We start from the raw sequence: 14572 nt of genomic DNA, 5'->3' as shown, positions 1-14572 counted from the left end.
GAACACCTTTATACCTATATTAATAAATGTAATCAAACATCTAAGCATGCCCTCTACATTCCTACACTCAGTTACATAAACCCCTTCAAACATGTGGTCAGCTATTGGTCAGTTACCTCTTTCTTTCTTTGTGAACCTGACGATGACCGAAGAAGGTTGAAACATTGTTCGCTCCTCTACATAAAAATTTTCTCAACCCAAACCAGCTGTTTTTAACTATATATTTTAGTCTTAAATACATGTACTAAGCAAATATCTTGCTTATTTTTAAAGACATCTTAAATGTAAATTATAAGAAACCAGAATGGGTCATCTTACTCATGTTCTTATATATTTATTTCTCTAAGATGAGTTCTAAAGTGCTGTTTCATTTTAAATAACAAGTTAGTTGTAGGCAGTTGCGAGATAATCAGTTGTATTAAGACAACTATATAACAATTTTAATGATTTTACTATAAAACTTGTCAAGGTAGACTTCATTTTTTTACCCAAGAGAAATCAGTGGTTTCTAATAATATTTGTTAAAGCATTATATTTTAGTTGTCCATTTAATAATGATATAAATAGACTCCAAAATGTATCTTACCATGAATATAATTATTTTCTTTGAGGATTCACCATGACAATAATATTATTTTGTTTGCAGTGCAATAACTTCATAGTGATATAGCAGTAGTTTGGTTTGGAAGATGTTTTCCTTTTAGCTTGTGTAAATGTCACAATTAACTAGTCGTTATTGTAGTTTAACTTCATGTTATTGATAAACTTTCACATTTACATGGTGAGTTGTTGTTAGTATATTCTAAAACTGTTTCTTAAATGAATAAAATATTTTTTCCCTACAGGTTGTGCTTCTTGGTACGGGAGCTGATGAACAGTTAGCTGGCTATTCAAGGCATCGAGTAAAGTTCAAGTAAGTGTAAATCAAATGTCTAAAGATTGCATAGATACCCCACATACACACTTTACTATCATAGATACCCCACATACACACTTTACTATCATAGATACCCCACATACACACTTTACTATCATAGATACCCCACATACACACTTTACTATCATAGATACCCCACATACACACTTTACAATCATAGATACCCCACATACACACTTTACAATCATAGATACCCCACATACACACTTTACAATCATAGATACCCCACATACACACTTTACAATCATAGATACCCCACATACACACTTTACAATCATAGATACCCCACATACACACTTTACTATCATAGATACCCCACATACACACTTTACTATCATAGATACCTCACATACACACTTTACAATCATAGATACCCCATATACACACTTTACTATCATAGATACCCCACATACACACTTTACAATCATAGATACCCCACATACACACTTTACTATCATAGATACCCCACATACCCACTTTACTATCATAGATACCCCACATACACACTTTACTATCATAGATACCTCACATACACACTTTACAATCATAGATACCCCATATACACACTTTACTATCATAGATACCCCACATACACACTTTACTATCATAGATACCCCACATACACACTTTACAATCATAGATACCCCACATAGGTACTTTACAATCACAGATACCCCACATAGGTACTTTACAATCACAGATACCCCACATAGGTACTTTACTATCATAGATACCCCACATACACACTTTACAATCATAGATACCCCACATACACACTTTACAATCATAGATACCCCACATACACACTTTACAATCACAGATACCCCACATACACACTTTACAATCACAGATACCCCACATACACACTTTGCAAACTTCACCACTTTTGGTTTTTTTTCTTGTTTTTTCAAACCATCAGACAAAAGCAGAATTTGTTATATGTATAATTTGTTAAATGTATAATTTATTATATGTATAATTTTTCTTTTTTGAAACAGATATATTTTCTCCTTTCATATTTTATTCCAGTTGTGATAAATATAAAAACATGTTAGAGGTCTGGTGGTCAAACTTCAAAAATACAGTTTACAGGTTGTCAGTTTGAATCCTGTCAGTGAACAGCCTTGTTCTTTCACTTCTAGGAGCATTATGATATGAGAGTCAATCTCGCATATTTTTGATAAATAGTAGCCAATAAGTTAGAGATAGGTGGTGTTGACTAACTGCCTTTATTCTAGTTTATAACTTCTAAATCAACAATGACTAACAGGTACACTCAAGTAACTTTGTAGAAAATATAACAAGCAAACAAAACAAAATGATGGAAGATTGAATAAATTTCTTTAAGCAGTTTCTGTACATTTTAGACATGGCATCCAAAAATTCTGGAACCTTAGATACCTTAATGAACTTCATGTGCAATTCTTGTCCTTCAGAACAGCTGTGGAGATGGTTTTCCATCCTCTATGTACCATGTCATTGGTTCAATACTAATCATTAATTCAATGTTTGAGGTGTCCCTGATCATTCTCTCTCTCAATATTTGAGGTGTCCCTGATCATTCTCTCTTCATCTCTCTCTCAATGTTGTGCATCAAACGTGTTAACAGTCTTCCACTGGGACCAATCTTCTCTAACATACAGCAAGATGAACTGGACTTTCTAATACTATTACAATGTCGTCTTGTATCTGGAATTAAGAAAAGCTGGAAATTATCTGTGGTTTTAAACTATTTGGACACCTTGTACATCTAAATCTTCTTGTAACAAAAAGTAGAGAACATATTAGAAATGGTTGATAAGTAACCTGTTTGATGACTTAAGATTAATTAATAATAGTTTACCTCTTGTTTAATTACTAGATCCTAATTACTTTATACCCCACATTTAACCTATTAATTTGAAGACAACAAGGTAAACCAGTCTGTATCTATCAACTTGAAGAAGTAATAATTAGTAACTAGTGTTACGTACTGTATTCATGAGAGTGATTGATATCTGATCACCACAATCTTACCATAAGTACTTAATTTTAGAACGACATAATTGTAACTTAGTTAAACAAGATAAATAAAAGTAAAGTTTTAAAAAGATTATTATTTTCTTTGCAAACTTTCTTTTTATTGCTGTAAAAATGGTACAAATATTGTAGAAGTAAACATACAGTGAATGAGGATATTATTCAAGTAATAAAAGTTATAAAATGTTTTAAATCATTTACTGTAACAGTAGGTGGATTAAGATTAGGTGCTTTTATAGTTAATAATCTATATTTTAATACAAGTTTTAAATCCTTAGATTTATAATCCAATGTAAGAAATAATCCTGAATTTTCTCTAGTGTGAGAAATGTGACATTTTTTTTTCTAGGCATCTCCTCTTTTCTAATTTATTTATCACCCCTTCAGGTAAGTACAAAGACTTGCATAAATTACTCATTATGATATCGTCATTGTTCAGATAAAGCATAGTTTTTATAGCCTTCATTTTGTTTGTTTACAGTCGTCAATTAGAAAACCAGATTCCTCTTTGTTTGTTTACAGTCGTCAATTAGAAAACCAGATTCCTCTTGCTACACCCAACTATCACATCCTCTTTCAGGATTTAAAAGTTTTTTTTGCATTTAATTACATATTACCTCTGATAAATAGGAAGTCAAAGTGTTCTCTTATCAACTGACATATTACATTGTTTTCTGTATAGAGAATTGCCATGAGTTTTACTGTAAAAAAAAAGTTTGAAATGCATTTAGGAGGTTTTACAGATTACACAAAGGAAATATGAAATAATGAAAAGTATCTTTAACATGAAAATTACTTTGCACACAGACTATACAAAACAAACAGTAAATATATGGACAATTATCTGTTTTATTTTATTTTTGTATGTGAAAAACTTGTAATGCTAATTGAACTGCTACCACATTTTGTGATGATGTACATACTGTAAGGAAAATTGAAGTATTAAATCTATAAAGACTTTAAACAAGTGCAAAGAGGTCATGTGGTCAGTCATACAACAGTAACCATAAAACAGAGAACAGTGTTAATGATTTTTATCAGAAGATCAACATTACAACATGGACCATCAAGGTACGTACAGCTGTATTACAACAGACAACATAGACCATCAAGGTACATACAGCTGTATAACAATAGACACAATACTGTCAAGTAATATCTCATCAAAAAACAAAATTCACTTTGTTTACATTAGAAGAAACCTGTTAGTTCTATACATGCACCTAAATATTAACAATAATAAAGTAACAGACAAAACAAGAAGAAAGGACAAACTTTACCCTAACTCAGATGTTCTGGGTATGTACAGCATCTTAAGGTTTAACTTACATGTACTGGGTATGTACAGCATCTTAAGGTTTAACTCACATGTACTGGGTATGTACAGCATCTTAAGGTTTAACTTAGATGTACTGGGTATGTACAGCATCTTAAGGTTTAACTTAGATGTATTGGGTATGAACAGCATCTTAAAGTTTAACTTACATGTACTGGGTATGTACAGCATCTTAAGGTTTAACTCACATGTACTGGGTATGTACAGCATCTTAAGGTTTAACTTTGATGTACTGGGTATGCACAGCATCTTAAGGTTTAACTTAGATGTACTGGGTATGAACAGCATCTTAAAGTTTAACTTAGATGTACTGGGTATGTACAGCATCTTAAGGTTTAACTTAGATGTACTGGGTATGCACAGCATCTTAAGGTTTAACTTAGATGTACTGGGTATGAACAGCATCTTAAGGTTTAACTCACATGTACTGGGTATGCACAGCATCTTAAGGTTTAACTTAGATGTACTGGGTATGTACAGCATCTTAAGGTTTAACTTAGATGTACTGGGTATGCACAGCATCTTAAGGTTTAACTTAGATGTACTGGGTATGTACAGCATCTTAAGGTTTAACTTAGATGTACTGGGTATGTACAGCATCTTAAGGTTTAACTCAGATGTACTGGGTATGCACAGCATCTTAAGGTTTAACTTAGATGTACTGGGTATGCACAGCATCTTAAGGTTTAACTTAGATGTATTGGGTATGAACAGCATCTTAAAGTTTAACTTAGATGTACTGGGTATGTACAGCATCTTAAGGTTTAACTTAGATGTACTGGGTATGCACAGCATCTTAAGGTTTAACTTAGATGTACTGGGTATGTACAGCATCTTAAGGTTTAACTTAGATGTACTGGGTATGTACAGCATCTTAAGGTTTAACTCGCATGTACTGGGTATGCACAGCATCTTAAGGTTTAACTTAGATGTACTGGGTATGTACAGCATCTTAAGGTTTAACTTAGATGTACTGGGTATGCACAGCATCTTAAGGTTTAACTTAGATGTACTGGGTATGCACAGCATCTTAAGGTTTAACTTAGATGTACTGGGTATGAACAGCATCTTAAGGTTTAACTCACATGTACTGGGTATGCACAGCATCTTAAGGTTTAACTTTGATGTACTGGGTATGCACAGCATCTTAAGGTTTAACTTAGATGTACTGGGTATGCACAGCATCTTAAGGTTTAACTTAGATGTACTGGGTATGTACAGCATCTTAAGGTTTAACTTAGATGTACTGGGTATGTACAGCATCTTAAGGTTTAACTTAGATGTACTGGGTATGTACAGCATCTTAAGGTTTAACTCGCATGTTCTGGGTATGAACAGCATCTTAAGGTTTAACTTAGATGTACTGGGTATGTACAGCATCTTAAGATTTAACTTAGATGTACTGGGTATGCACAGCATCTTAAGGTTTAACTTAGATGTACTGGGTATGAACAGCATCTTAAGGTTTAACTCACATGTACTGGGTATGCACAGCATCTTAAGGTTTAACTTAGATGTACTGGGTATGTACAGCATCTTAAAGTTTAACTTAGATGTACTGGGTATGTACAGCATCTTAAGGTTTAACTCACATGTTCTGGGTATGAACAGCATCTTAAGGTTTAACTTAGATGTACTGGGTATGTACAGCATCTGATGGTTTTCTAAACATTATTGAATAATTCTTCTCTGTAAAACCAAGCTTTCATTCATATAGAGATAACTTTAACTCAAAATGTTTGTGTATATTAGTTTATGTGTTTCTAAAATAAAATATTCAAAGATTTTTTATTGTGAAAACTTTTTATCCAGTTTATTATTTAAGTTTTGGGTTTATTTAACTTTTCATAGTAAAACAGTCCATAATGATTGTTTACCTGTCTTGTGAAAGTAGATTTTCTCGGGGTACTCCTATTTCCTCCCTACAATAAATTCAAAGGCACTTTGATATAATGATTACAGCCACCATGTGACTTTGATCAAAGGAAGTTTGTTGGATCACCTTGGTGAGTGTTTGTTTCCTTGTTTATGCTCAGCAACAGCACATCAGTGGCCTTCCTCTGGTCCCTTCTTCAGTTTGTTTAAAATCTTGTTAGAAAATGTAGAATCAACCAATAAAACATAAACATTCCTTAAATGTAAGAAACAAAATTATGTAAGTGTGGCGAAGGGTGACAACAATGTCTGTGACCACCTCAGTTAAGGAAAGTTTCTTTCCTTTGAAAACAAAATTCTTGTCATTACATTTTACAGTTTTTATTCCTTACCTAATGAATGAATATAGAAATATAATATGGACTTTTGGACTAGCTCCAGTAATGAAACATGACAAAAGGTATTTATTGTATTGGTAAAAATAAAGTGACAAATATTCTAAAACCTTCACATTTTCACTGTTTCTTTTTACATTATTTATTTTTTTCTGAAATGTCTATAATAGTAGACATTTAGAGAGAAAGAATAAAGTTAATAACATCATATATATATTCTTACTGTACTAACGAGCTTCAAAACTACAAATCACAATAATTATATGTATAAGAATCATATGTTCTGATAACATGTTTTGCTTTGATAATTCATTAAAATCTACATAAAATGAATTATTTAGTTTATGAATGATATATAATGTTCCAATGTACACAGTGGCAGCTACTACTTGGAGTATAGTTTTAATACTCTCTTTCACAGTATTCTTCGTGAGGTATATTCTCTTAGCATGCTTTTTAACACACGTAATGATGCTTGTTCTAGAATGTAACTTTCATTTATATTTTCAGAAATAAAGGGTGGAAAGGCTTAGTTGAAGAAGTTGCATTGGAAGTTGACAGAATATCATCACGGAACCTTGGGAGAGCGATAGGTAAAACTACAGTTTTGTTAGCACTTGAACAGTTCATGTCTGTTGGAAACTTCCACCTTATCTGCTGTGATGATTACTCAATTATAAGAAAATATATTAGTTTATAATTAGAATTATGGAAGTAAAAAACCAGCAGTTTGTTTAGTGGAACAGTTATGATTTTCTGACCTGAAGTATTGAGAAAAATGATTTGTAACTGTTTTGTATTGTTACATTTGGAAATCACAACAAATGTGAAATACAAGTGTTCTTTCCAGTGGTGTATGTGTATTTTTTTATTAATCAGACTTGTGTATAATTACATGTTGAGTCTCAAGTATGGAGTTCTAAATCAGTTTGTTAGATTCTTTTGCTGGATGGATCAGATACTAGTTTCAGGTTTTAAAAGAATACGTCTTTTCATGAAGTAATTTTTATCATTGAATTTTTAATTCCCCAGTTTGTACTGGCAAGAGCAAACTCACTCAGGAATACAATGGAAATCCTGGGGAATCCATCTTTGTAGATTTAGTTAAGAGAAGTGTACTGTGTTTTCTGTTGATGTGTTAGAATTATTTATTAAATAGACAAGAGAAGTGTACTGTGTTTTCTGTTGATATTATTTATTAAATGAATGAGTTACAGTGTAAAGATTAATTAATTTTTAAAGAAATTATTTAAAAAGTGACTGAACTGCGGAAAAGTTACTTTCTAAACATTTTCATGTGTTTTTAAGCTGATTTATTTTCATAATTTACTTAACTTTGATTATATATTTATACACTGATTAACTTTTAAATTTATTGTTAGAAACAGTATTTGTTTTACAATAATTGAATCCTTGTAAATATCTTATTTCTGTGCTATTCCCAATTACATGGCTTTTCATTAGAGCATAGGATTAAGGCCTGCTAAGTGGAGTTTCAAAGAATACTTCAGAGTGTAGCTAAACATCCCTCTAATCTTTTAACCACAGACAATACAAGGGCAATTTTTTTTATCGTGGGTGTCAAACTGACAGCTGGTGAAACCTTTATCCAGTTTTTCTACTAGCTCGATATGTTTAGTAGTAAGTTAAACAACCTAATGCCAAATAATAAAGGGTTGAAAACACTTGGTAGTCTTCCAAAACATTTATATTTTAACTAAAGGGTTGAAAACACTTGGTAGTCTTCCAAAACATTTATATTTTAACTACAGGGTTGAAAACACGTGATACTGTTCCAAAACATTTATATTTTAACTAAAGGATTGAAAACACATGGTACTGTTCCAAAACATTTATATTTTAACTAAAGGGTTGAAAACACGTGGTACTGTTCCAAAACATTTATATTTTAACTAAAGGGTTGAAAACACGTGGTACTGTTCCAAAACATTTATATTTTAACTAAAGGGTTGAAAACACGTGGTACTGTTCCAAAGTTTGCTAAGGATGTTGTCATTACTAATAGCAATTTATTTCCTCTATGATACAAAACTTCATGTTGTTTCTCTTAAGGTATTATTATCTTCTATAATATTCATAAAGTATTATTAACTTCTATAATATTCATAAGGTATTATTAACTTCTATAATATTCAAGTCTTACAAGTTCTTCACTGCTAGTTAAGTGTAATTTTATTATTGCACAGTTATGATTTGTGTTGAATATTGTGCAAAGCTACGTGAGGGTTATCTGTACTAGTTGTTTCTACCTTGGCAGTTATAGACTAGAGAGAAGGCAACTAGCAGAGATGCCAACCATTACGATTTGAGCATAATCATTACGATTTTGGTGTATACATTATGACTATATGCTCATACAGACAAATATTACGACTTGTTGCAACTCCCAAATTATTATATATTATATAGGCCTATACAATAAAGTGATAAATTGTTCCCCCAGGGCTTGAAAGGGGTGAAAAGAAAATTTCTAGTGAGATACAAATAAATTTTGATAATAAATAAAAGACATAGTCCAAAAGGTCACTTGCGATAATCGTGTTTGTCCTTGAAATAATAAACAATATTTGTATCTCTGACGTCTACCAATAGTTTGAGGGTGGTTCTTCTCCATACTGCGTACGTGGGGGAATCCATAGTTACATCATCAGTGCTTGTCAGCCAATCAACGCTCATGTAGATGGGTATTTCTTGTTTTCTAAATGGCATAGAAACACAAATGCAATTATTCACAAGATGGAAAAAAGAGGCCTCGTTCACCAGATTGTCTTGTTTCTGGCAAATTTAAAAGGACTAAGACTGTGAATCAAAAATTTAGGAAAGAGTATAGTGTACAATATCCGGTCATTGCATCAAAAGTCAGTGACAGTCATGCGTTTTGTACAGTTTGTCAGATCGATTTTTCTGTGGTGCATGGCGGGATAAACGATTGTTCCAGACATACAAAATCGGCATCTCACCAACAAAAAGCTGAGGCAAAGACAAAAACGATGCAGATAACGACATTTATGAGTAAAAATTCAGAATATGAAAAAGAATTTCAAAATAATTTTTTTTTAATTTATTTATTAAATACACAAAACACAGTCATAAATGAGCAATCTATAGCAGTGATAAATAATAATAGTTATAATAATAATATAATAATAAACAGCTTAGAGACATTAGTCAGGCCTAGTAGCTGCAAATGATAAAGGGCTCTGTCTACAATCATTACGCTCAGTCATTTGAAATGGTTTGCATCTCTGAACTAGTCAACACCAACCACTTCAAACTCTTGAGCTACTCTTTTGCCAACAAATAGTTGGGTTGACTATCACATTATAACACCTCCATGACTGAAATCATGTTCAACAACAGGGATTGAAACTCGCAACCTGAGGGTTGTGAGTCGAGCACCCTAACCATCAAGCCACATGAGGCCCTGTTCATTTATAAAATTGACCCTTGTGACGTTTTTATGATTTCATTCAGTTTTCTTTTGCATGTCTTTGGTCAAACTTGTATGACCTATCGAATGCTATTTTCATAATATTGTTTGTACATAATTTAATATTGGATTTCTTAAATTTTCTCATGTAGAGTCATCACAGATCATGGAAGGGAAGGACGTTTCCCGTATCTCGATGAACGTGTCGTCTGTTTTCTCAGTAGTTTACCTATGTGGTATAAAGTAAGTTTTCTCAGTAGTTTACCCATGTGGTATAAAGTAAGTTTTCTCAGTAGTTTACCCATGTGGTATAAAGTAAGTTTTCAGTAGTTTACCCATGTGGTATAAAGTAAGTTTTCTCAGTAGTTTACCCATGTGGTATAAAGTAAGTTTTCTCAGTAGTTTACCCATGTGGTATAAAGTAAGGTTTCTCAGTAGTTTACCTATGTGGTATAAAGTAAGTTTTCTCAGTAGTTTACCTATGTGGTATAAAGTAAGTTTTCTCAGTAGTTTACCTATGTGGCATAAAGTAAGTTTTCTCAGTAGTTTACCCATGTGGCATAAAGTAAGTTTCTCAGTAGTTTACCCATGTGGCATAAAGTAAGTTTTCCAGTAGTTTAATCCATGTGGCATAAAGTAAGTTTTCCAGTAGTTTACCCATGTGGCATAAAGTAAGTTTTCTCAGTAGTTTACCCATGTGGTATAAAGTAAGTTTTCTCAGTAGTTTAATCCATGTGGCATAAAGTAAGTTTTCCCAGTAGCCTACCCATGTGGCATAAAGTAAGTTTTCTCCAGTAGTTTATCCATGTGCATAAAGCAAGTCTTCCAGTAGTTTAATCCATGTGGGTATAAAGTAAGTTTTCTCCAGTAGTTTATCCATGTGGTATAAAGTAAGTTTTCTCAGTAGTTTACCCATGTGGCATAAAGTAAGTTTTCTCAGTAGTTTACCTATGTGGCATAAAGTAAGTTTTCTCAGTAGTTTACCTATGTGGTATAAAGTAAGTTTTCTCAGTAGTTTACCTATGTGGTATAAAGTAAGTTTTCTCAGTAGTTTATCCATGTGGTATAAAGTAAGTTTTCTCAGTAGTTTACCTATGTGGTATAAAGTAAGTTTTCTCAGTAGTTTACCTATGTGGTATAAAGTAAGTTTTCTCAGTAGTTTACCTATGTGGTATAAAGTAAGTTTTCTCAGTAGTTTACCCATGTGGCATAAAGTAAGTTTTCTCAGTAGTTTACCTATGTGGCATAAAGTAAGTTTTCTCAGTAGTTTACCTATGTGGTATAAAGTAAGTTTTCTCAGTAGTTTACCTATGTGGTATAAAGTAAGTTTTCTCAGTAGTTTATCCATGTGGTATAAAGTAAGTTTTCCCAGTAGTTTACCTATGTGGTATAAAGTAAGTTTTCTCAGTAGTTTACCTATGTGGTATAAAGTAAGTTTTCTCAGTAGTTTACCTATGCGGTAAACATTGTGGTTAACATTAGTTAACTTCCAATCATCTGGTATCTGTTACTTGGTGAAATATGTAATCTTTACTGTTCTATAAATATTGTAATTTTTTCCCTTAAAAGCATGACTGTGATCCTGTTTTCATCTCACAGTGTTTGGTATGAATATTAATTAGTAAGTAACAACCAAAATACAGTTTTATGAATGAACATATAACATTTAAATACATCCATTAGATTTCACTTTTTCATGTACTTGTTTAGGTTTCCTGTGAACTTGGAAAAAATACTTTGAAAAATTAAAATTTGTTTTAATCCAATTTTTAGATCCTGGGTGTTTTGACTCTTAGATTAATGTAAAAAATATTTTTGTAATATTGAGAAAAACAAATCAGTAAATGTGTGCAGTTATAAATGAATGTTATTGGGAAAAAGTTACACAATTTTATAGTGAACGAGCTGTTATATGAATACAAAACCCCAATTCTTCTCTTTATATCTTGGATAATTTTAAGTTCTAATTTTATCCATTATGTTAAGTCTTAACTATCAGCTGATTTTTTAGTGTTAACACTTATTAAAATAGTGATAAGTTATTTTGGAATTAATATATATAACAACAGAATGGTTTATCTCATGTTTCTTGGACATTGAAATATATTGGTTTAACTTCTTCAGGCTGATTTATCTCTTCCGCAAGGAGTTGGCGAGAAACTTCTGCTCAGATTAATGGCTTTTCACTTTGGGCTGAGAAGGGTAGCCAGATTACCAAAAAAAGCTATGCAGTTTGGATCACGGATAGCTAAAGCTGAGGATTCTAAAGAAAAAGGCTCAGATGTGTGTGGTCGCTTGAAATAATAGACAGTAAATTGGCTTTAGAGATTTTTAAGTGTAAATATTTAATATTTACATCAGATTATACAATCCTCTTTAATTTATATGTAATATTCAGGTGTTTATAAGATTTATTGATAAATAAATTGGTTTCTTTGTGAACTCCTATGCTTGATAGCTATAAAACTTAGAAATAAATACCTCGTTTTGTGATTGTTTTACTGCTCATTAAAAAGATATCAAAACAAATGGTGATCTTTATACATCTATGAAAATAGTGGCGTTAAATTTTGTAAAAAAAAATATTTTCCCATTCAATCAGTATCAATGTTGTTTGAAATGTATAGTGTGTCTACAGAGTTATGATACTGGAAACCAGGTTTCTAGCGAGTTGAGATAGCTCTGCGCTTAAAGAACGTTAGAATATTGTATGCGTGTATTAAAGTAACAAAACTAAATATATATATATACAGTAAGACATATGGAAGTTTTACTTTATTGTATTAGGTGAATGTGTGGTAATTGGACAATTAGGGAGATATATTTTCTCTATCAAAGAACAGTAAAACAAAGGCAAATTATGGCTCGACCACAGCTTAAACTGCTAGTACTACAGGAAAAAACAGCTGTCTCCAGTTTATCAACTTCTTAGATAAAAGAAACTAATAACTAACATTACACGAGAAACATTTTTGGTTGAATACCATAGTGCTTTTTTCTGTTTCTTTCAGCCACTGAACATTTGATTTGTATTAATGAAGTGGGTGTTATTGAAATTGTGTTTTTATATAATACCATGCCACAGGAGTTTAATAATCCTGTTCACATTGCCGTGCCACAGGAGTTTAATCATCCTGTTCACATTAAAACAATACTTCATCAACATCAATAAGTTTCCTCCACAAACCGTTATACGTACACATCTAGACAAATAGCAAAATCAACCAACAAAAGTAAATATATATCACGAATCAAAAAATCACGTAACCATATACTGCTGCATACCATATATTCCCGATATCAGCAGTAAAATAACCAACATTTGGCAAAAACTAGTAACAAAATATGACATTCCAGTTAATACCAAATTTATTCAAAAACCAGGTACAAAACTGAGGTCTATACTATGTAAAAACTACACTGACAAACACCACACCAACATTATTTATAAAATACAATGTGATAACTGCCACGACTTCTATATTGGAGAAACAAGTAGAAAAATGGAAACCAGATTCAAAGAACTTAAAAAGTCACCTTTGCACGTTTTTGAACACTGCAAATTAAATAAGCACAACATAACCCTAGAAAACACCCAAATACTAAATAAAGAAACAAACATAAACAAATGCAAAATTAAAGAAGCCTTACTTACAAAACAACTCAAGCCCAAAATAAACCAATACAAAGGAACCTCTTTGTACCTATATTAATAAATATAATCAAACATCTAAGCATGTCCTCTACATTTCTACACTCAGTTACACAACCCCCTTCAAACATGTGGTCAGCTTCTGGTCAGTTACCTCTTTCTTTGTGAACCTGACGATGACCAAAGAAGGTCGAAACGTTGTTCGCTCTTATGTAAAATATTTTCTCAACCCAAATGAGCCGTTTTTGCATATTTAATTTTGTTTTTTCTTTAGTTTCTCACATTGACAATGGTTTTGTCAACATTTTTTGTATTTTAATTTTTACACACAAGATAATCTGTTGTATTATCTTCTCTAAAAATGTCAAATATTTGAGTTTGAGATGTGTATTAATGGAGACGTTTTGACAGATGAATTTTTAACATAAAAAAAATAACACAACTGTTGTACATTCTGAAAACATATACTGCCTTATCTTAACTACATAGAGAACTGTTAATGTTCAGAAATGTTATATACGTATTCATATAAGGCCTGGCATGGCCAGGTGGTTAAGGCACTCGACTCGTAATCTGAGGGTTGCGGGTTCAATTCCCTGTCACACCAAACATGCTCACTCTTTCAGCCATGGGGGCATTATAATGTGATGGTCAATCCCACTATTCATTGATAAAAGAGTAGCCAAAGAGTTGGCAGTGGGTGGTGATGACTAGCTGCCTTCCCTCTAGTCTTACACTGCTAAATTAGGGATGGCTAACGCAGGTACCCCTCGTGTAACTTTGCGTGAAATTCAAAAACAAATATAAATGTTCAGACAGCTTGATGTTAATAATTACATTTCTACTTTATTGTCACAGCTGCATTTATATAGCAATCGCTTTCTCACATAGTGCAATAAATATTATC

At 32.2% G+C, this 14572-nt stretch overlaps 1 protein-coding gene and 1 long non-coding RNA gene across 2 annotated transcripts in view; one reads left to right on the top strand and one right to left on the bottom strand.

The window, feature by feature from the left end:
• The window catches only part of LOC143248473 (asparagine synthetase domain-containing protein 1-like), a 31423-nt gene extending 18968 nt beyond the window's left edge, over positions 1-12455 (top strand). Inside the window, exons 9-13 of the mRNA XM_076496873.1 lie at positions 846-913; positions 7073-7155; positions 7722-7730; positions 10168-10256; positions 12138-12455. Coding sequence (XP_076352988.1) covers positions 846-913; positions 7073-7155; positions 7722-7730; positions 10168-10256; positions 12138-12317 — 429 coding nt within the window. The 3' untranslated portion in view covers positions 12318-12455. The remainder of the gene's footprint in view (positions 1-845; positions 914-7072; positions 7156-7721; positions 7731-10167; positions 10257-12137) is intronic.
• LOC143248474 (uncharacterized) lies at positions 2263-10222 on the bottom strand. The gene is made up of 3 exons (XR_013026997.1): positions 9170-10222; positions 6170-6380; positions 2263-2626 (listed from the first exon to the last, which is right to left on the bottom strand). It is a non-coding gene; the product is annotated as an uncharacterized LOC143248474 (long non-coding RNA).
• Positions 12456-14572: the final 2117 nt, after the last annotated feature.

Source organism: Tachypleus tridentatus, chromosome 4, assembly GCF_004210375.1.
Source record: "Tachypleus tridentatus isolate NWPU-2018 chromosome 4, ASM421037v1, whole genome shotgun sequence".
NCBI classification, from domain to species: domain Eukaryota; kingdom Metazoa; phylum Arthropoda; class Merostomata; order Xiphosura; family Limulidae; genus Tachypleus; species Tachypleus tridentatus.
Note: the sequence above shows the minus strand (reverse complement) of the source record. Positions and strands in the feature narration are given on the sequence as shown.